At 44.8% G+C, this 24185-nt stretch overlaps 1 protein-coding gene across 2 annotated transcripts in view; it reads left to right on the top strand.

The window, feature by feature from the left end:
- The first annotated feature begins 2056 nt into the window (after nt 1-2056).
- AGMO (alkylglycerol monooxygenase) overlaps nt 2057-24185 on the top strand; it is a 153307-nt gene continuing 131178 nt past the window's right edge. For both annotated transcript variants that reach the window (XM_024209056.2, XM_029910990.1), the window contains exons 1-2: nt 2057-2330; nt 12502-12632. In XM_024209056.2, coding sequence (XP_024064824.1) covers nt 2202-2330; nt 12502-12632 — 260 coding nt within the window. In that variant the 5' untranslated portion in view covers nt 2057-2201. The remainder of the gene's footprint in view (nt 2331-12501; nt 12633-24185) is intronic.

Here is a 24185-nt window from a genome sequence, read left to right on the forward strand (position 1 = left end):
CCCTACTCTCCCTGCCGACCTCCCCCGCAGGAGCCCAGAGCACCCTCACCACAGCCCCCGGCCCCAGCCCTGGCGCTCCCAGTGGTGCGGCCAGGCCCAGAGCAGCAGGCGGCATGGCTGCACCGCCCCCAGCCCTGAGTGCCCTGAGTCCCTGAGAGTGGCAGGGCAGTCATCCCCAGCCAGCCTGGGCCAGCCAGGGCAGAGTGCTGGGAACCACAGAAGGGGGCTTGGCCTGGGGGTGGAGCATGGGCGGGCCATGCTAGGCTGTTTGGGGAGGCAGAGCCTCCCCCTGCCTACAATACCCACCGCCATGCCCAACACACAATGCCACCTACACACTCCAGACACATTCCTGCCTGGAGTAGACAGGAAGTATGGGATCTCCTGGGCCTGTGGGTAGAAGGGGCTGTGCAGACCACGCAGTCGTAGAAACATGGACATCTACCAGCAGATTGCCTGGGCGATGCAGGTGAAGAGGTATGACAGGGATCAGCAGCAGTGCTGCGTGAAAGTGAAGGAAATGCGGCAGGCAAATCAGAATGCCAAGGTGACAAATAGTTGATCTGGTGCTGAGTCACAGTCCTGCCACTTTTACTACGAGATGCAGGCCATACTTGGTAGAGACCACACCAACACCTTGCAGTTCACTCTGAGAAGCCCGAGGACTCTGCTGTGAACAGTGAAGAGGAGGAGGATGGGGACATACAATTTGGGGTTCCAGCTTTGCTGCAAGCCAGGATCTGTTCGAGATTCCATCCCAGTCCAGTCAGCCCTGGTAGCTGAGCTCGGGTAAGCCTGATGCAGGGGAAGGAGCCTTTGGTAAGTGTGTGAATGCATTTCACACTACTCTGTTTAAATGTACTGATGGTGCCTGACCCCAACATAACAGGACACATGTATCGACTTTTCATTAAGTTATTCTAGAAGAGATATCGGTACAACAAAGAGGTAGAGTTTTTATTGTTCCCCACTAGAGTTAGGCGGGGGAGCAGGGAGTGGGTGCGGAGCAGTTTATGTACACAGGGATGTCCCTTGAATCCTCCTGAGAGATCTCAATGAAACTTTCATGGAGGCATTGTGCTGTCCTCTCCCAAAGGTTTCTAGGGATGGCAGATTTATTCTTTCCTCTGTGGAAGGATACTTTCCCACACTGTCTACCATGACCCTGGCAGGCACCATTACAGTAAATGGGCTAAAGGTAAATGGGCCCTGGGTGGATTTGAAATGTCAGCAGCAGCTGTGCTGCTTTATTCTAGCCCATACCTGGTTTTACTACTTCCTGATATTTTCCTGATTTTAATTAATTCCTTTCTAAATGACAACATAATGGCTAGCCCTTTTAATCCTCCATAGTGACTGACATGTCTTGCCTGAGTTTCATCAAGTGGGGCTGTGATAAACCTTCCTCACACTTCAAAAGCAAAAATGAAACATCAAAAAATAAGCGTGTGACTGGTAAATACAGCCAAGTTCAGAAACAGAAAAGCAAAATATGTCTAGAGATTAGAGATAGAAAAAAAATGACATTTTTTATCAAAAATTATTCATCATTTTTTGATTTTACAAATATGTTGTCCACTCTATAAGCAGATCAACCCCCTGCAAAATAGTGTGATTTTTTCTTCTTTAAAAGTAGCGGAAAGCTCAAAAATGTAGACATGGGGGAACTGGACCTGTACTGTCAGTGACTTTTTGAGAAACGAATGGGCCCGGAGGGTCATTTAATAAGCCGTGTTGTGTTGGGCTATCTCCGATATCCAGAAGCCAGAGGAAGGGAAGTGGCTTAGTGTAGCTGGAGCTATAAAATGTGCCCCAAACTTGTAACAACAGAAAAAGCTGCAGCTAAACACTCAACTGAGCAATTAAAGGCTTGTCATTAAAAAAGGGGGCGGGGGGGGGAAGCTAAAATAAACAACAAATCCAAGCGGAAGGAGAAATCGGAGAAACTAAACTTTGCCGTGTCGCTTCTTTTTTATATCCGAGCCCTGGGGGAACGTGTCCTGCGTGCTCCCCCGGCTGTGTGCTGGCCTGAAGGAAAGGGGAGGGATGAGGGAACTGCAGGCTCGGGTTTAAGCGGAGGGGGAAGGGAGCGGGCTGCGGTATTCACCTGCTTAGCGGGTTGGCTTCCGCCTCTTCCCCGCAGACGGACTTTCGCCCTGGGATTTTCTCCCCTCCCTGTCGCTAGAGAGGCAGCCGGAGCCATGGACGGCCTCGCAGCTCCGCAGGGAGGCCTCTCGGTGTCCCAGCAGGTCCGCGCGATGTTCTATGTCCTGCAGCCCAATGAAAGCTCCTTCGCCAGCCTCGAGGAGGTGCCCGATTATGTGAATAAGGTGAGAGCATGGCGGGGAGCTCGGATAGGGACAGGAGATTTCGCTCTCCCTGTCGTCTCCCTGCCCGCCCCTCACTCCTCTGCCTCTGTGCCCCTTGCACCCCCCTGCCTGCCCCTGGCTCTGTGCCCCTTGCACCCGCTGCCTACCCCCTCTCTGCCCCTTGCACCCCTCTGCCTGCCCTTCTCTCTGTGCCCCTTGCACCTCTGCCTGCCCCTGGCTCTGTGCCCCATGCCTGGCCTTACCTGCCCCCTCTCTGCCCCTTGTACCACCTTCCTGGCCTCACCTCCCCCATCTCTGTGCCCTTTGCACCCCCATGCCTGTCCCTGGGCCTCCTGCCTCTCCTTCCATGTCCCTCTTTCTATGTTCCTTTGCCTGTGTCTGCCTCTCACACACAGCCCTTCACTCTTTTCTCTGCTTGTCCCTCTCTGCCCAGATTTCACCTGCACCTCAGTATTACCAACCTCAAGCTGTCAAAAAGGAGTCTACCTCCCTTTCCCCATTGAGTTTGCCATAAAAATCATGATATTTTAAAATGCTGCCTTTTAATTTGCCTTTTAGTTTCTGAGCCTTTAGGGTGCACTAGCTTCCTGTTTTCAAGCTTTCTGCAACCATGGGGACTAGGAACTTTTATTGTAAATGAAAGCTGAGATTTCCATGCTATCTCTCTGTACTAGCAGCTGACGTTTTAAGAGAAACCTCAAATATTGTGAAACTGGTGATAACATCACAAGGGTTGATAATCTGCTGGATATAATGGGTGAAGAATTGAAATGGATAGCTTTAATAAAAGGGGAACAGATATTATTTTCCCTTAAGGAGCTCGAGATAGTACTGTACCCTGCTTCCCAGAATATGCAGATAGATCTCTCTGCCCTGAAGAGCTTGCCACCTGACTGGGACAAAGAAGAAAGAACGTGACTATTACCAATTTAAAATAATGAAGATAGTTAAAATGAAGGCGAAAAAGAAGTTTTGGGAGAGTCAGCTCAGACTTTGTGCCAGGCACACCCCAGCTTTGGTTAACTTTCAGATGTTCTGTTCCACCCCTAGAACCAGTCAAAGACTTGCTGTACCAGATGCTAGGGATGGATTCTTTATTATTTTATTATTGTTATCTGTAATGCAGGAGCACCCAGGAGCCTCAGTTCGAATGGCGCCCCATTGTGCAAGACATTACAAATATGTAGGCCATGAATACCCTAGAAAAAGTTTACCCATATAGCTCTACCAGTAAACCCTCTTAGGGTATGTCTACACTACGAAATTAGGTCGAATTTATAGAAGCCGGTTTTATAGAAATCGGTTTTATACAGTCGATTGTGTGTGTCCCCACATAAAATGCTCTAAGTGCATTAAGTCGGCGGACCGCGTCCACAGTATCGAGGCTAGCGTCGACTTCCGGAGCGTTGCACTGTGGGTAGCTATCCCACAGTTCCCGCAGTCTCCGCCACCCATTGGAATTCTAGGTTGAGATCCCAATGCCTGATGATGCAAAAACAGTGTCGCGGGGGATTCTGGGTACATGTCGTCAGGCCCCTCCCCCTCCGTCAGAGCAACAGCAGACAATCGATTCGCGCCTTTTTACCTGGGTTACCTGTGCAGACAACATACCACGGCAAGCATGGAGCCCGCTCAGCTCAGCTCAGCTCACCGTCACCATATGTCATCTGGGTGCTGGCAGACGTGGGGCTGCATTGCTACACAGCAGCAGCTCCTTGCCTTTTGGCAGTGGATGGTGTATTACGACTGGTATCCGTCATCGTCATATTCCTCAGTGAGTTTCAATCAGAGGCACCTGGGCAGACATGTTTTGTCTCCTAGCCTATTGAACTGTCTTGATGATGATGATGTCGTAGTACAGCATTTTCTGCCAAGCACCCAGAAGATGCAGATGGCTATCAGTCATGCTGCACCGTCTGCTGCCAGCTTAAGATGTAAAAAATAGATGGACCAGATTTGTTCTGTATTCATTTGCTTCCCCCTCCCTCCGTGAAATCAACGGCCTGCTAAACCCAGGGTTTTGAGTTCAATCTTTGGGGGGGCCATTCTGTGTGACAGTTGTTTGTGTTTCTCCCTGATGCACAGCCACCTTTGTTGATTTTAATTCCCTGTAAGCCATATCGTCACTCGCCCCTCCCTTCCTCCCTCCCGCCGTCAGACAATAGTTTCGCGCCTTTTTTCAGCCCAGACGCCATAGCACTGGGATCATGGAGCCCGCTCAGATCACCGCGGCAATTATGAGCACTATGAACACCACGCGCATTGTCCTGGAGTATATGCAGAGCCAGAACATGCCAAAGCAAAACCAGGCGAGGAGGCGATTGCAGCGATTGCAGCACGGCGACGAGAGTGATGAGGAAATTGACATGGACATAGACCTCTCACAAAGTACAGGCCCCAGCAATGTGCAAATCATGGTGTTACTGGGGCAGGTTCATGGCGTGGAACGCCGATTCTGGGCCAGGAAACAAGCACAGACTGGTGGGACCGCATCGTGTTGCAGGTGTGGGACAATTCCCAGTGGCTGCGAAACTTTCGCATGCGTAAGGGCACTTTCATGGTACTTTGTGACTTGCTTTCCCCTGCCCTGACGCGCCAGAATACCAGGATGAGAGCAGCCCTCACAGTTGAGAAGCGAGTGGTGATAGCCCTGTGGAAGCTTGCAACGCCAGACAGCTACTGGTCAGTCGGGAATCAATTTGGAGTGGGCAAATCTACTGTGGGGGCTGCTGTGATCCAAGTAGCCAACGCAATCAAAGACCTGCTGATATCAAGGGTAGTGACTCTGGGAAACATGCAGGTCATAGTGGATGGCTTTGCTGCAATGGGATTCCCAAACTGTGGTGGGGCGATAGACGGAACCCATATCCCTATCTTGTCACCGGAGCACCAAGCCACCTAGTACATAAACCGCAAGGGGTACTTTTCAATGCTGCTGCAAGCCCTGGTGGATCACAAGGAACGTTTCACTAACATCAACGTGGGATGGCCGGGGAAGGTACATGATGCTTGCGTCTTCAGGAACTCTGGTCTGTTTCAAAAGATGGAGGAAGGGACTTTCTTCCCGGACCAGAAAATAACCGTTGGGGATGTTGAAATGCCTATCATTATCCTTGGGGACCCAGCCTACCCCTTAATGCCATGGCTCATGAAGCCGTACACAGGCAGCCTGGACAGGAGTCAGGACCTGTTCAACTATAGGCTGAGCAAGTGCTGAATGGTGGTGGAATGTGCATTTGGACGTTTAAAAGCGCGCTGGCGCAGTTTACTGACTCGGATAGACCTCAGCGAAGCCAATATTCCAATTGTTATTGCTGCTTGCTGTGCGCTCCACAATATCTGTGAGAGTAAGGGGGAGACATTTATGGCAGGGTGGGAGGTTGAGGCAAATCGCCTGGCCGCTGATTACGCGCAACCAGACACCAGGGTGGTTAGAAGAATACAGCGGGGCACAGTGCGCATCAGAGAAGCTTTGAAAAACGAGTTTTGTGACTGGCCAGGCTACGGTGTGAAACTTCTGTTTGTTTCTCCTTGATGAACCCTCCCACCACCCCCCCGGTTCACTCTACTTCCCTGTAAGCTAACGACCCTCCCCTCCCCCCTTCGAGCACCGCTTGCAGAGGCAATAAAGTCATTGTTACTTCACATTCATGCATTCTTTATTAATTCATCACACAACTAGGGGGATAACTGCCAAGGTAGCCCGGGAGGGGTGGGGGAGGTGGGAAGCGCCGGTTGAGGTGGGGGAGGAGGGAAGGACAAGGACACACTGCAGTTTAAAACTTTAAAACTTTAACTCTTATTGAAGGCCAGCCTTCTGATGCTTGGGCAATCATCTGGGGTGGAGTGGCTGGGTGGCCGGAGGCGCCCCCACCGCGTTCTTGGGCATCTGGGTGAGGAGGCTATGGAACTTGGGGAGGAGGGCTGTTGGTTACACAGGGGCTGTAGTGGCAGTCTCTGCTCCTGCTGCCTTTCCTGCAGCTCAACCATACGCTGGAGCATATCAGTTTGATGCTTCAGCAGCCGGAGCATCGACTCTTGCATTCTGTCAGCAAGCTGACGCCACCTATCCTCTTCAGCCCGTCACTTGCTCTCTCCAGCCCGCAATTCAGCCCGCCACCTCTCCTCTCGTTCATATTGTGCTTTTTTGCACTCTGACATTGACTGCCTTCATGCATTCTGCTGTGCTCTGTCAGCGTGGGAGGACATCTGGAGCTCCGAGAACATATCATCCCGTGTCCGCCATTTTCTCTTTCTAATCTTCACTAGCCTCTGTGAAGGAGAAACATTTGCAGCTGGTGGAGGAGAAGGGAGAGGCGGTTAAAAAAGACACATTTTAGAGAACAATGGGTACACTCTTTCACGTTACATTTTGCTGTTCATGTAACGAAAGCACATGTGCTGTGTAATAAGGTCTCATTTTTCCTCTTATATAGAGGGCCTGCCGGTTTGGTGTGAGAGATCACTCACGCAGTGCCAGGCAACAGATTTCGGCTTGCAGGCAGCCATGGTAAGCCACAGTCTTTTGGCTTTTTTAACCTTCTTAACGTGGGAATGGTTTCAAACAGTAGCGCCCTCATTTCCCATACCAAGCACCCGTTGGGTTGGCCATTTAAAATGGGTTTGCAATGTAAAAGAAGGGGCTGCGGTTTCCGGGTTAACATGCAGCACAAACCCAACTACCCACCCCCCCACACACACCCAATTCTCTGGGATGATCCCTTCACCCCTACCCCCCACCGCGTGGCTAACAGCGGGGAACTTTTCTGTTCAGCCGAGCAGGAAGGGGCACCTCTGAATAAGATGTCCCCTTAATAAAATCACCCCATTTCAACCAGGTGACCGTGAATGATATCACTCTCCTGAGGATAACAAAGGGAGATAAGGAATGGATGTTGTCTGCATGCCAGCAAACACCGGGACCATACGCTGCCATGCTTTGTTATGCAATGATTCCAGACTACGTGCTACTGGCCTGGCGTGGTAAAGTGTCCTACCATGGCGGACGGGATAAGGCAGCCCTCCCCAGAAACCTTTTGCAAAGGCTTTGGGAGTACATGAAGGAGAGCTTTCTGGAGATGTCCCTGGAGGATTTCCACTCCATCCCCATACACGTTAACAGACTTTTCCAGTAGCTGTACTGGCCGCGATTGCCAGGGCAAATTAATCATTAATCATTAAACACGCTTGCTTTTAAACCATGTGTAATATTTACAAAGGTACACTCACCAGAGGTCCCTTGTGTGCCCTCAGGGTCTGGGAGCACGCCTTGGGTGAGTTCGGGGGTTACTGGTTCCAGGTCCAGGGTGATAAACATATCCTGGCTGTTGGGGAAACCGGTTTCTCCGCTTCCTTGCTGTGAGCTATCTTCATTGTCTTCATCATCATCTTCCTCGTACCCCGAACCTGCTTCCCTGTTGCGTGATTCTCCATTGAAGGAGTCAAAGCACACGGTTGGGGTAGTGGTGGCTGCACCCCCTAGCATGGCATGCAGCTCCGCATAGAAGCGGCATGTTTGCGGCTCTGCCCCGGACCTTTTGTTTGCCTCTCTGGCTTTGTGGTAGGCTTGCCTTAGCTCCTTAATTTTCACGTGGCACTGCTGTGCGTCCCTGTTATGGCCTCTGTCCTTCATGGCCTTTGAGACTTTTTCTAATATGTTGCCATTTCGTTTACTGCTACGGAGTTCAGCTAGCACTGATTCATCTCCCCATATGGCGAGCAGATCCCGTACCTCCCATTCTGTCCATGCTGGAGCTCTTTTGCGATCCTGGGACTCCATCATGGTTACCTGTGCTGATGAGCTCTGCGTGGTCACCTGTGCTCTCCACGCTGGGCAAACAGGAAATGAAATTCAAAAGTTCGCAGGGCTTTTCCTGTCTACCTGGTCAGTGCATCTGAGTTGAGAGCGCTGTCCAGAGCGGTCACAATGAAGCACTGTGGGATAGCTCCCGGAGGCCAATAACGTTGAATTCCGTCCACACTACACCAAATCCGACCCGCAAAGGCCGATTTTAGCGCTAATCCCCTCGTCGGAGGTGGAGTAAAGAAACCGGTTTAAAGGGCCCTTTCAGTCGAAAAAAAGGGCTTCATCGTGTGGACGTGTCCAGGCTTAATTCGATTTAACGCTAAATTCGACCTAAACTCGTAGTGTAGACCAGGCCTTAGTATAGACACAGTTTATGCTGGCAAAATAACTATACTGGCAAAAGCATTTTGATGATGTTAAAACTGCAGCTAAACTAGGGCTTTTGCCAGTATTTTTGCAAAAAAATTATACCCTGCAACCAATACTGGCAAAAGTTTCTATGCTGGGCATAATAATGACAAGGCCTTTCCTTAAAGAGCTTACAATTTAAAGGACAATATAACAGGTGGATGAGACAGCAAGCGATTAAGCGAATGGATTTTTGGGGGCGTGAGTGCAAAATGAATACAAGCAAGCTATATGCAAGGACTTGGAAAATTTATCAGACCAACTTAAGTGTTTCTGGGGGAGGGACTCATCCAGTTGGCAGTGCCTTCTAAATCACTTGAGTATCTCCGGTGCTACTGCTGCTATTGATGAGTAGAGAGGGAGAACTGCAAAACTGAGTGCTGGGTTCCTTTTAGAACATGAAGCCTAAACCTATTAGCTACCCCTACCTTTAATATCAGCCTCTGGCTATAGCGGGATTCTAAAGCAGTGCCTTGTGGAGAAGCCAGCCCCTGTTTCTCAGCAAAACTTCAGGCAAAAGAAAGGGTGTTTGGATTCCATTTTGGACGCTGGCCCTCGACCATACTCAGGGGTCCATTTTTCCATATCAATTTGTAGCTAGCTGAATTTGGAAATCCCTCTTCTCTTTAATTACCAGAAGGAAAAGGGAAAGTTCTCTGTACCTTTCTTCCCTCATTTCAGAGTATCTGGGATGTTGCAATATGGAGTGGTGGTTTCTCTCTTCCTCTGTGAAGCTTCCTGTCTAATGTGGATGTAAGAAGATGGATTAGACTCTGCTACTCAACCCTTCTTCCCAGTCTCTATTTCTTGGGTCCTCTCCTGATTCCACAAATGGGCAGTTCTAAAGCTTGACTCTGCTTCTGCTCATAGCTTTCACAGCAGGCAGCAGCAGTTTCACTCTACTTCTGCTACTTTGAAAAGGTATGAGCAGCAGCAGAGACACTGAATGTCTGTGTCCAGTCTCCGGAATACATAGTATTGCTAGTCTCAAGTGTTCAAAAACCATGACTCGCCCCCCTCCCCTCCCCTAAATCATGAAATTGGCTTGAAAAATCATGAGGTTTTTTTGTTTTTTTTTGAAAAGTGGCTTTCTTTTTATTTGCGTTCTGGTTTGTGTGTCTGTTGAGTGCACTCAGTTCATGTTTTCAGGCTTTTCTGCTCTACCATGAGAGCTAGAAACTTGTATTTCATTTTCATTGAAAGCTGGGTTTTTCATGTAATAAACTTACAGGAGCTGAGACTAAAAAAACACCAAATACGGTGAGACTCTCTCAGTAATATCACAAGAGTTTGCACAGTGAAAATAGTATTGCATCAGTTTACTTTTGGTTCATATTGAGAATATTATGTTGCATCCAGAAGGAGTAGACACTTTTTAAAATGACACTTTACAATCTGCAGAAATTGATGATTTAAGTGCTCACTCAACAAAGATAGCTTCCTCCTCACTGCTGAGAGTGGGCTGTTCAGGCTACAGATTAAGGCTAAATGGAGTTCTTATCAATCCCAAACACCATCCCAAACCCACTTAAAGTATTTCTGGTGGTGTGGTGGGCAAAAATGTGGGAATTGGAAATGGAGTGGGAGGAAAGCACTTCTAGAGTTTGAAACCTAGATTAGTTGATCTCTTTGAATTGCTTTTTGACAACAACAAGGTTTGTGGGAGAGGAACAGCAGTTGACTTGGATTCAGACACTCAAATCATAAATGAGAACTGTTTCACTGGCAAGCTGCTTGATTGGCAAGTGGGTAAGACAATATGAATGGTGTCCCCTCTGCCTGTCTGACATAGCACTCCCTGTTTGACAACCAGGGAACACTGTCAGATGGCTGCGTGTGACACAACCACACAATGGGAAATAGATTCTAAAAGCGGTGGTTGTAAAGGAGTTGCAGTAGTGACGAGAGTGTACAAAAGTCAAATATTTTAAGCAGCATAGTTGTTGGCAGGTAAAGCAAATAGCCATGCACAACATAACCATATGTTTCCTATTCACCATTCTCTCTTCATCCTTAAAGGGCCCCAAACTGGTGTCCTTTTCTGGGTCTATGCAATTTGCAGTGCTGTGCTTGCTGCTCCATAGTCCCATGCTGTAGTATGAAGGCCCAGATCTGGCTCCCAGTATTGAGGTCAATGATCCCTTACAAGGACTGGGCCTTTAGCGAGCCAATTCATCTCCCTACTGTCTACATACTCATTTTTTAAACTTGTCATTGAGCTTTGGTTGAGAGGATGGGAAATGTTTGATGTAGCTATTTTTCTAACAAAATGCTGTATTTTTAATCATATCTCAGAAAAAAATCATGTTTCCTATTTAGTATTGAAGCACGTGATGAAAAAAAAGGGAATATGGTTTTATTGAGAACTGTCTAGGATTGTTGTATTTCAAACCAAAAATATTTATATTTATGTATTTATGGCTTATTGGTCCCAAATTATCAATATTGTATATACCTGTTTAGTTTTGTTCCAGGAAGGAGACCTTTGAGGCATTCTGTTGGCTTTAAGTCATTGGGTCTCCATTCCTTCCAAAAGGTTTCACATAATAATTTAGAGTCCAGTCCTGCAAACACTCATTGCTGGGCATAGTGCTTTAAAAACTTCATTGCAACAACTCAGGTCATGGTCGAGACCTGTATATTCAACTACTGTGGAATTTGTCACAAAATTCATCCTTCCCTCAAATTTGGGAAGATAATATTAAAACTGGGACCAAGTGTTGCGTTGCCTTCTTGAGACTTCCCACAGCAGGAAACAATATTTCTGAGAGGTTTAAGCCACTTGCATTCATCTCGGTTGGCGGTTAATTCTGTATCCTAATGAGGGAAGTGTAAAGGTCTGTTTTGTTATCTATTTGACACCAGATCCTTTGGGCAGAGACACCCATCTACTGTGCTTATCCCACAATCCCTGCCTGCCTCTTGTGCCTCCCCAGTGCCAAAAGCCTCAAATGTCCCTTCCCCAGCTGTGCAAACCTCCTGTTTCCTTCCTGACAGCATCAGTAATGGATATATATATATTTTGTTCAGCAGTACAAAAATCTGCTGTGCATTGAAAACTGGAAATCAGGGGAGAATATAAAGCAAATTGAATTCAATATAAACATAAATAAAAGGCGCTGTGAATTAAACTCTGCCTTAACAGTAGCAAATATTGTGTTCCATTTATATGTTTGCAGGATTAAGTATTTTAACCTGGGCAGAAATAGCTGATGGTACCAGATCTGATTTTTTCATACCCTTGAACTCAAACAGTGACTGCACAAACATAAGCAAGCATAACTATAAGTTTATCTTGAAATTCAAGTTAAAATCAATGTAAATTTTTAGTTCTTCAGCATTTAGTGTCTTGAGGTCATTATTTTTTTCCCAGTGAATCACAGTACATAAAATGCCCATTCATTCACTTGTAATCTGAAGATGCTGCTGATATGGCTGGAAAAGGATTTCGGCTGTACAAAACGATCTATGGAAAAGTTCCTGTAGTCAAAGTCAGCACTATCCTCTCGCCTCCATTCATAAAGACTGAATGAGAAATCATGTCCTATGTGGAAATGCCATCCAGAATGAGATCACCTGGAAAATGTGTGACAATGTATATCAAGTGTTTATATGTACATGACATGCAATAATCAACTCAAATTTGTTTACAAATGAAATCAATATGTATTTATTCAACTTTTCCCAGGTATAATTATTTTTTTTATTGTTCATATCCATTGTTGCCATGAGTGTAGTTAAGATTTTTCACACCTTAGCCCATTATGTCCTCTAGACACAACAATAATGCAAATAATAAATAAAAGAAAAGCCTTGGGGAGGACCATTCTAAAATGTCATTGTGGTATCTTCTAACATATGATGCTGTTCTGAGTATCCTGCTTGCTATAGTGTTCAGAAACTTATGCAGAATTCAGTTTGTGTTGTAACTGCTCTTCTCCTCAAATCCCTTTTCAGGCTACGCCGCTTTTCGTTGTCTTGATGCTGTTGGAGTTTGTTGTCAGTTGGGTTTGGAGGCATCAGGCACCAGGGCGGATCAATGATAGCATAACTTCTCTCTCTGCAGGAGTCCTGTCTCGACTTCCAGAGTAAGTGTGATTATTGCATTGGCTTGATTCATTCCTCATTTGGAGGGAAGGGGAAGAATTACCTTATAAATATTAAAAGGTTGTAGTTAACCCAAATGAATTAGTCAAGAGGTAGATGCAGCTTTGCCAAAAATTGATTTTGCATTAAGAAGATGTAAATTTCTTTCTGAAATGTAACATGTAAATGTAAATTAAATGTAAAAAAAATTAAATGTAAATTTAATATTTAAAGGATATTAACCAAATCCAACTCCATCTTGAAATCTGTGGGGCTTCAGATATTGAGGAATCTGTGACTTTGGTTAGGTAGACTGCTTCTTGTGTTACAATACAATGTATATTTAAATCTGTTTTCTTCTGTTAGCTCTCAGACAAGAGCAAAAAAATACATATCTTGTTTCCATTGGTCTTTTTAAAAAGAAACTTATGTTGAAGTAATAAGGATAGATGATAGATTTCTCAACATGGACCTGATCCAGTGACCATTGAAATCAATGGGAGTCTTTTGTTTAACTCCAGTGGGTTTTTCATAGATTTTAAGGCCAGAGGAGACCACTGTGATAGTCTAATCTGACCTCTTACATAACTCAGGCCATAGGACTTCCTTTTATTAATTCCTGCTTTAAATTCAATAGCTGTGATTGAACTAGACCATATCTTTTAGAAAAATATCCAATCTTGAATTAAAAATTCCCAGTGTTGGAGAATCTACAGTATCCATATTCAAGTTGTTTCCTATGATTGATTACCCTCATGGTTAAAAATTTGCACCTTAGTTCTAGTCTGAATTTGCCTAGCTTCAACTTCCAGCCATTGCACCTTGTTATATCTTTGTCTTCTAGACTGAAACTATCTCTATTATCTAATTTCTGTTCCTTATGTAGGTACTTGTAGACTGTGCTCAAGTCACTCTTGTCTTCTCTTTGATAAACTAAATAGATTGAGTCCTTCAGTCTTTCTCTATGTGGCATATTTTCAATTCTTGAACCACTCTCGTGTCTTCTCTGAACCCTCTGATATTTCAACATCCTTGTGATGTAGACACCAGAACTGGATACAGTGTTTCAGTAACACCGCTAACATCAATGTCAAGTGCGGAGTTGATTTAACCTCTTCTCCTGCTTGATATTCCTCTATTTATACATCCAAGGACAGCATTAGCCCTTTTGGCCTCAGTATCTCACTGGGCACTCGCATTCAGCTGATTATCCACCATGACCCCAAGTCTTTTCTAGTCATTTCTTCCCACGGTAGTTTCTCCATCTTGCAAATATGGCCTACATTCTTTGTTCCTAGAATCAGGGGTTCTCAAACTTCATTGCACTGCGACTCCCTTCTGACAACAAAAATTACTACATGCCCCCAGGAGAGGGGACCGAAGCCTCACTGCCCCAGGTGGGGGGGTCAAAACCCGAGCCCCACCCCATGTGGAGGGTGCAAAGCCGAAGTCCAAGGGCTTCAGTCCTGGGTGAGGGACCTGTAACCTGGCCCTGCTGTCCAGGGCTGAAGCTGAAGTCTGAGCCACACTTGGCGCTGGGCAATGGGGCTCAGACTTCGGCTTCAGCCCCGGGCCCCAGCGAGTTTACCCCAGCTCTGGCAACTCCATTAAAACAGGGTCATGACCAGGGCCGGCTCCAGGCACCAACCCACCAAGCTTGTGCTTGGGGCGGCACCTGGAGGGGGGCGGCGCAGCACTCTGGCTCTGGCCGCCGGGGAGAGCGGAGCCCCGGCCGGGCTCGCCGCCCTCCCCCCGACGCTCTGGCCGTCGGGGAGAGCGGAGTCCCGGCCGGGGCTCGCCGCCCTACCCCCGGCGCTTTGGCCGCTGGGGAGAGCGGAGCCCCGGCCGGGGCTCACCGCCCTCCCCCCGGGGCTCCGGCAGCCCTCCCCACCGCGCCCTCCCCTGCTGCGCTGGGGGCGGGGGCGGCCGGAGGCTTTTTTGCCTGGGGCAGCAAAAAAGCCAGAGCCGGCCCTGGTCACGACCCACTTTGGGGTCACGACCCACAGTTTGAGAACCGCTGTCCTAGACGCACGAGTTACATTTGGCTGTATTGAAGCACATGGGCCAAGCAGTCCAGATCATTCTGTATCAGTGACCTGTTCTCTTCATTATTTATAACTCCCCCTTTTTTGTGTCATCTGCAAACTTAATTAGTAATGAGTTTATGTTTTCTTCCCACATGTTGATAAAGATGTTAAATAGCATAGGGCCAAGAACTGATTTCTAGGTGATCCCACTAGAAACACAGCTGCTCAGTGAAGATTCCCTGTTGGCAGTTACATTCAGTTGAACAGTTTTTAATCCCTTCAATGTGTGCCATGTTGATGTCAGATTGTTTTAATTTCTTAATCAAAATGCCGTGCAGTACCAAGTCAAATACCTTACAGAAATCTAAATATATTTTATCAACACTATTAGCTTTATAAACCAAATTTGTAGTGTCATAAAAAATACTAACTGGTTAGTTTGACAAGTTTTATGGCTATGGTTTTGGAACATCCCCAGAAAGTATGGACTACATGTGGTTGTTTATTTCAGTTTTCAGGAGCAATAGCCTTAGAAGTTGCCATTTAAAGAATTAAGCAGATACATAGAAGATATCAGCTAGCGCTTTCCCAACACTGCCTACACAAATAAGAGATGTGAACTGTCAACATCAGAAATATTCAAAAGAAGTTTGCTTAATTCATTGATAATTATTTGGTTGGTTATTTCATATTACACCTCTACCCCGATATAACACGACCCGATATAACACGAATTCGGATATAACGCGGTAAAGCAGTGCTCCGGGGGGGCGGGGCTGCGCACTCCGGTGGATCAAAGCAAGTTTGATATAACGCAGTTTCACCTATAACACAGAACGATTTTTTGGCTCCCAAGGACAGCGTTATATCGAGGTAGAGGTGTACTATTTTTGAAGATGCTAATTATATCCAACCTGTTTTGTGTATCAGTTTTTATATAAACAAGAAATTCTTTCAGTAATTGATGAGCAGTGAAAATGACTGTACAACTGAGAAACCTCAATCAGATCTTATTTATCATGCTATATTTTCAGTTGGAAGTAATGTTGTTTTCTAGAGATTCAGACACATCAGAGATTTACCAAATCAAGTAACCGTGTTTCTGATCTTGAAAGGCCAGGGCAGATTATGATGAAGTTCAGGATGTATAATGAGGTTAGCAGTTTTGGTACCATGGTATAAGAAAGTTAGCAGTTTTGGTACTATGTCTCATTTTTATTTTAAGAGTACTAAAATTCACCAGATTCATCCATCCCTGCAAAAATATTTATTAAGAAAAATTGCATTGTATGCAGATAGCTCAATTTTGCAAGGTGCTGAGTGCTTTCCTCATAGTGGCACTCAACATTTTGCAAGATTTGGCTCTGTGAATGCTATGCACGTATTATTTTGCAAGGATAGGAGAATTTGGTGAAGTGAACGATCACTGAGGACACTCAGCGCTTTTCAGGATCTGGCCCTTGGTGCTGGCACTGAAATGAATAAGCATACTGTACTAACATTCTCATCCAGCTCACTACTATTTTAATACTACTATGTGAGATCTGGGAACACTTTAGCTCTTTTCACAGTTGTCTTTTCAAGCAAGAACTGTGAAAGGCTTTTAGCTTTCTGAGAGTACATTCACAAAGCAATTACAAATCATAGAATTTAGGTGTTAATTGCCAGTTTCTAATGATGAATGCTTGCACTGTTTTTATCAGTTAAAGGAGCTATGGACATTAGGTAGACTAAACAGGACAGGACTGAAAAAGAGAACATTCTGTCCTCCTCCCCATCTGCCTTTTGGTGGTGTAAAAGAATTGGGATTTAAAAAGAAAGAGAGCACAAATTTGTTGCTGAGCTTTCCCCTTTAGTCAGTCCCTTTTCAGCAAGAAAAGGGAAGGGAAATCTGACAGAAACTGCTAAAACAATATTTCAGCAGAACCCACAGAGTCAGGGGAAATCCTAGTGCAAATCATTAACAGCTGAGGGTTAGATTAACACACCATTGATTGTATCCTCTCCCAGGGACTAATTTTCATTTTCTCAACTAGCTGAAATGGTTTGCCACTTCCTTAAAAAAATCTGTGGTTGAAACTAAAATGGTGTGCTTCAGCCTATTAATCCATTAGTTAGAATGAAGCTTCAGATGCGTCATCACAAAGAGGTTTTTGGATTATGGGGAAAATGAGAAGTCATGAAAACCAAATTCAGTCTCTGAGCATAGTTTTCCATTCGACAATCTGGGTAACAAAAGTGTAGCAGACCTGAGGGAAAACAGTTTTTATTCCGTGTTTTGTACTTCATTGGTAGAGAAAATGAAAAACATAAATTGTGGGTATTAGTATGCCACATACAGGCTATATATATATATATATATATATATATGAAATTTGTGCATAAGAGAAAAATCTTATCAAACAAGGGAGTGCATCTTTCTTATAAGCCCCCCCAGACTGTGCAGCATGTAATAGAAATGCTTGTCATGGATACACTACTACTTGCAACATAACCTGTACACTTTAAAAAACAAACAAACAATTGTTTCCTCATACTAAGTATGATATTTGATGGAAAGTAGTTTTTTTTGGGGGGGGTAAACTGGATGAATTTATTGAACTTGATTCCAATGTGAATAGAAGTTGCAAAATTTTGTCATTAACTTACAAGTTGTTGGGTAAAAAATATTTTGAGAATTTTTATTATAAATAATTATTTCCCCCAACAAACTGTTGCCAGGATGCCTGAAATGTTGCTGTTTTTTTAAAAATATATTTTCCCAAGAGAAGTCTTATTCCAGATATAAATATCTACTGAACAAGTATGTGTATTATTTCTTACTGGTCCATTTCTTCTGTTAAAGCAGCAGAATATAAATCAATTCATAATGTGTTTGGGGGAATCATTTAGGTAGGTACCTTTTCAAAGCAGTTCGAGAACTCTCCATTTGCTGTGCAGCCACACACACACACACACACACACACACACACACTCTCTCTCTCTCTCGGTGGTCATGTCTGCAATGGAATTTTCCATTCCAATGAGAAAGCTACAGTTTATCAGACTCTTTTTTTTTTTTTTTTAAACAGAGGAAATTAAAGTTATTTGAAATATTGTTGACGTCCAGAAAAAAAGAGGGGAAAAATGCCTTCTGGATTTTTCATACCATTATGTGTTTCATAAGATTTTTGCACCTTATTTGTGGCAGTAATATCCATGGTGTAGTAGGGCTATATTTCCTAAAGTTCTTCATATCTCATACACTAAGCAATGCAATTAATTGAGCTTGTTTACCAAAATTGTGCACATTCCTTTTCTCACGTAAAATTTAAAACCTAGTAAGTATAATTTCCAGACTTTTACATGTCAAGTGGGGTTTCTACTCCAGTCTTTCAACAGTGGAGATTGATGTCATCTGAAAGTGTGAATAAGTGAAACTCCATGCCATAATGGTCAAAATGGAGTAGACAATCTGTGCCCCGAGAAGCTTCCATTGATTTAGAGGCAGAGAGCGTGTGTACATACATGTATACATGCAAAAGCATGTGCTGGTTTTAGAGGGTACCTTAAAACAGAACTTGGTTTCTAAAACATTTGTAACTCCTAACTTATTGATCACCCCTACTAGAGGAAAATGTGCAGTTAGCAGTTCCCTAATATCTTTGTTTCCATTTCTCTACTTACTAGCTTTACCCTGACTCCACACAAAAGTTACATCTGTTTAACTAAAGACATATTTCTAAATTGATCTAGTTAAACTGATATGTAGACAAGCTTAATTTGATTTAACTCTGGCTTTTACTGATCTAGTTTAAGTCAGCAAGGAGTTGACTTGAGCTAAATTGATACAAGCTAGAATTAAAAGGGTCTGTGCAAAAGTTTACATCAGTTTAACTAAATCAGTTTAGAAATATACCCTTAGCTAAACCAGGGGAATGTTTTGCGGAGACCACGTCTTAGAAATCAATCATTGTGAGTAACTGCATGGTGAGCCCAGTTTTGTACCCATTGAACTTGATCGCATTCTTTCCATTGACCTTGGCAGTTGCTAGGTGGCCCCCGTGTTTGAAAGAAAGCCATTAGACTGGTTTGTTCACACACATGGGTGTGTAGGAACATAGATTGTGAGCTATATTTACTGGGATTTGAGATGGGTTTTTATTTATTTAATAACCTTTACCGCTCAAAAGTTCCAGCCCCTCCTCTCCAAATCCGTTTCCCAAACCAGGTTACATGTTTTCTTGTTCTTCATTAAGATAAATGGGCTCAGTTTGCGTACTGTGCAAAGATGTAATGTAATATCTATATTTTGTACCAGTGTGTCGAGTACGTCACTGTGTAAGACACAATATATTTACTAGATAATGTGTTAAGCACAGTCAGTATTCCACTAGATGGAGTACAGGAGCAGCAGTTTTAAAAGAGGCCAGCCTAATTTGCTGAGTCAACATCCTGAAGTTCTGGAAACTAGAAAAAACGATTCCTTAATTATTTCTAAAATCAAATAGTACCATTTTAAAATAATAGACTTTCAGAGCTACATATAATAGTGTGAAAAAAGTGAACTGTGGCTTTTTAAGACTCAGGAGCCTGACCCAAGCTGTTGATTTAGAAAATCCACATGAATATGTAAATATTTTTTCCTCATTTCACCATATGACATAAAATAATGATTCATTACAGTTATTTCATTACATTTTTAAAGGGCTGTTACTCCTTTCTGTGTTCTCGGAAAATTCACATGAATTTATTCTGGGCTGAATGGGACATGTCCATCCCTCATTCCCAACTGGTATAAGTATATGATACTGGCGAATGCCATGTGCCTGATTCTGGTCTCACCTACAAAGCACTGTAAGCCCATTGGGTTCAGTGGGAATCACTACTTATTTACAATAGTGAGAGATCAGAATCAGGCCCCATGTTGAAAGAGATACTGAATGAACACTGCTATTTGTATAGCATCATATATGTACATGGAGCTCATATATAAATACAATTATTAAGACAATTCTCTGTGGGAGACTATAGTCGTAAGAACCCATCCTGCAACTCCTAAAGCCTTTTCTAAACATACAAGTTGTGCCAGTTACACCAGTATAGTTAAAGCAGTGCAATCTCCCTAGGCCTACACAGTTTTGTCAACAAAAGTCAGCTTTCGTCGACAAAAACAGTGGAGGTGTACACACTGAAAAGCCCCTCCCGCCAATGTAACTCCTCTGCTGTGCTGACATCATAAAACCACCTCGACAAGTGGCATAGAGATTTTTGCGATGTAGTTAAAGCAACACAGCATCAGTGTAGATACTGCACTTGGCTATGTCACCCTAATTGGCCTCCAGGAGGTGTCCCACAATGCCCGTCTTGACCGCTCTGGTCAGCAGTTTGAACTCCACTGGCCAGAAGGTACACAGGTATGCACCCCTCCCCCATTTAAAGCCCCAGGAATTTTTTAAAGTCCTCTTCCTGTTTGCTTGGTGTGCACAGTTCACACAGCATCTTCCCAACTGACCATGCCAGTTTTCTGCAGCCAACGCTGCTTTCCCACTTGGAGCACACTGGAGCTATTGGATCTGCTGAGTCTATGGGGAGTAGAGGCTGTGCAGTCACAGGTTCATTCCAGTTATTGGAACTTTGATACCTATGGTCTGATTGCTAGTGGATGAAGGAGAAGAGGCACGAGAGGGACATGCAGCAGTGCCGTGCTAAGATCAAGGAGTTGGGGCAGGCATACCAGCAGGGAAGGGAGGCTGCACGCCATCCTCAGCGGTGACTCCACCGCCAAGAGCCCCGTGGATACTTTGGGGGGTCTGGAGGAAGTGGCCAGTGGACTCAACCCCAATGATGAAGCGGTGGATGAGGAAGTGGAGCTGGAAGACGACGTGGAGCATGTGGCAGGATCGTCCGGTGGTGCGGCAAGTCAGGACCTCTTTTTCACTTCAGAGGGGTCTAACCAGTCCCCACACTCTGGCTCTGGCTCACAGGATTCAGGAGAGGGGAGTCTGGAAAGTACTCGTTTTGCTTTGATACTGCATGGTGAGAGGAGATTGAGCTCTCGTGTATTTTCTTATATGGTAGAGGAGGGATAAGGGACAGAAAATAACACTGAGTCAAGAGACTCAGAGACTGTCCATCTACGCAGTGGGGCCACGGTGGAAAAGTTTGTTAATGTACACGGGTATGTCCCGGGATTTCTCCATAGAGATCTCTAGGAAACTTTCCTGTGGGTACTCAGCAATCCTCTGCCGAAGGTTCTTTGGAAGAGCTGCCTTATTTCTTCCCCCACCGTAGGAAACTTTGCCATGTCACCAGGCAATTATTTCTGCAGGGATCAAAGCACCACACACGCGAGCAGGGTATGGAGCTGGTCTGAAGCCACACTCTTGCAGGAGATACACCCTTGCATCCTGGGTTACCCTTAGGAGTGAAATACCGGGTTTAATTACCCTTGCCTATGGAAAAGGGTACCAATATTCAGAATAGTCTCCCTAGCCGCTTGCAGTATCTGCTTTAAAACCACCCTTTATCCCTTCTTGCCCATTCTCCCTTGCCAATCCTCCCGCCCAAAACTCATCATATTTGGGACTCGCGCTGACCTGTGTGCTAGTCAAGGGACAGTGAGAAAGAGGTAACTGTCTCTGTTGATTGTTTCTTTGTCTTCTGCAGCTGTGCCCTTGAGGACCCACCAGTGGAGTGCCTTCGTCAGATAAGGTGGCGAACCAGGAGGAGTAAGCAGGATATGTTTTGCGAAGTGCTGCAGTCAACAGATAAAGCACATAGCGAAACAAGAGTGGAGGGAGACAATTAATGAAAGACTGAGGCTGGATATCCTGGAAAGGACACAGGGGCAGGAGTGGATGATAAAGCTCCTGGAGGGCCAGACAGAGATGATGAAGTCCCTTATTACCCTGCAATCTTAACACATCCGTGCACCACTCTCCCTGCAGCTACTACAGAACTCCAGATCATGCCCTCCCCAAACTCCCTCTCTGCATTCCTCATGTGTTCCTGGTTCCTCTCATTATCCATGCACTCCACAGCTAGGGACTGGTTTCCCAACGAAAGCTGGAGTACACACAGCTGTGAGAGCCCTAACCATGAGACTGATCCTCATTGTCACATCCCCAGTTTGACCAAAAATTTGAGTTTTGTCTTGTTATTAAACTTAAGTCTTTGAAATAAAATGAATCTTTATTTGTGACATACACACATCAGTCATTGCTAACATTGAAACACAGTGGCTAGAGGTAGGAATATTTACATAGCACAATTAACACTCAGAAAGCAAGCACTATGGGATAATTCAAGATGGCAAGTAAATGTTGCCTGGCCAAGTGTATCACATAAAGACACGTTACTGAGATTCATTGTCAAAATACCCCTTCAAAACCTCTCTGATTCGAGTAGTCTTCCACTGCGCCCCTCTAATTGCCCTTGTATCTGGCTGCTCAAAATCAGCAGCCACCCGATCAGCCTCAGTGGTCTACCCCTGGGGAAACATTTTCCCCCTTTGCTTCGCAAATATTATGCAGAGCACAGCAGGTCACAATGACCATTGGCATATTTTCCTTATCGACGTCCAACCGGACAAAAAAAAACAGGGCCAGCCACCTTTTAATCGACCAATTCAGTGGTCATTTGGCACCTGCTGAGCCTGTTGTTGAAGCGCTCCTTGCTGTTGTCAAGGTTCCCAGTGTAAGGCTTCATGAGACACAGGAGTCATAAGTAGGCAGGGTCTCCCAGGATCATTATGAGCATTTCCACATCCCCCACTGGAATCTTCTGGTCTGGAAAGAAAATTCCAGTGTACAGCCTTCTATATAGACCAGTGTTCTGAAACGTGAGTGCATCATGCCCCTTCCCTAACCACCTCACGCTGATGTCAGTGAAAGACCATGTGCCTGCAAGACCATGAAGAAGTAACTCTTTCGGTTGATGTACTTCATCAAAAGATGGTCGGGGGCCAAAATTGGGATATGTGTTCCATCTGTCGCTCCTCCTCAGTTAGGGAATCCTATTGCCTCAAAGCCAACAATTATGTCCTGCACATTACTCAGAGTCACGGTCCTTTGTAGCAGAAGGCGATTAATGGCCCTGCATACTTGCATCACCACAACCCCCATGGTGGCCTTCCCAACTCCAAACTGATTTGTGACTGACCGGTAGCAGTCTGGAGTTGCTAGCTTCACACAGCGATTGCTACTTGCTTTTCCACTGTGAGGGCAGCTTTTGTTGTGGTGTCCTTGCGCCGTAGGGCAGGGGTGAGCTCTGCACACAGTTCCAGGAAGGTGGATTTGTGCATCCAAAAGTTCTGCAGCCACTACTCGTCATCCCATATGTGCATCATGATGTGATCGCACCACTCAGTGCTCGTTTCCCAAGCCCAGTACCAACAATCCACTGTGTGCAGCTGCTCTGTGAATGCCAGCAGTAATCTTGAATTGTTTGTTTCCATGGCAGACAGCATGGCAGGCATCACCGATTCACTCTCTGTTTCACAGCTCCTGGAATACTGCAGGACCAGCCATGTCGTGTTCATAACACTCATCACCAGACTGGTGAGTAGCTCAGGATCCATGCTGTCAGGCAGAGGTGGCGGGTGCACAGTTCACAAGAGCACGAAATGAAGTAGGAAGCCCAGGGAATGATGAGCCAGAAAGAACTGCATCCTGGGATGGCGATCTGTTCCCAGAGCTCCCAGCGGCAGAGGTTGACAGAGGATGGTGAATTGCACAGTGGGATAGCTACACACGATGCAACGCTTTCTCTGTCAATGCGAGAGCAACAGCTGTGGACACGATCTGCCGACACAAGGAGTGTTGCATGGACATGCACAACTGATGTTAATAAAGACACTTATGATCGTCTACGTAACTTAAGTTGACTTAATTCTGTAGTATATACATGATCCTATTGTGGGCACAGAAATATTGGTAAAAATAAGCTTATACTGGTAGAGCTTACTCTGTACAGAAAAGGGAATAAGCTATACTTGTATAAGCATATATATATATTGGTATAATTGTGTCTACTGTATGGCTGTACTAGCTTAACTGAATTGGTAAAGGGTGACACATAGTAATACCAGTACAAAGACTGTGTGTAGACTTATGTCAGTAAGCTTTGCTCACATGAATAACAACACTGAAGTCAGTGGGACTATTTGTGAGGATAAAGATGATTTGCATGAATAAGGTTTTTAAGAGTTAAGCATTAAGTTATACATGGGATAGCAAGAGATGACAGAGGTGTGTGGAAAGAATGAATTTTATAATAATAAGAGATCATGAGAACCTTTTATTTCTTATTCCCCCAAAGTTTATATACTATTGTTTTTTATTCCCTCTTTTTCTAAAATAAATTAATATTAATATATTAAATTAACAGTTTGAGAGAGTGAAGTCTGACAGGAATAGGTGTGGGAGAATGGAGGTCAGGCTGGAAAACAAATATAAAATAGAAGATCTGTATGAGTACTCAGACTTGCCACATATTTTACTTTGTTTTGCTTTGTAATAACATTTTTTTTCCTTTGAGGAGAATTGG

This window comes from Terrapene carolina, unplaced genomic scaffold (assembly GCF_002925995.2).
Source record: "Terrapene carolina triunguis isolate 2854851 unplaced genomic scaffold, T_m_triunguis-2.0 Scaffold84, whole genome shotgun sequence".
Taxonomy (NCBI): Eukaryota; Metazoa; Chordata; order Testudines; family Emydidae; genus Terrapene; species Terrapene triunguis.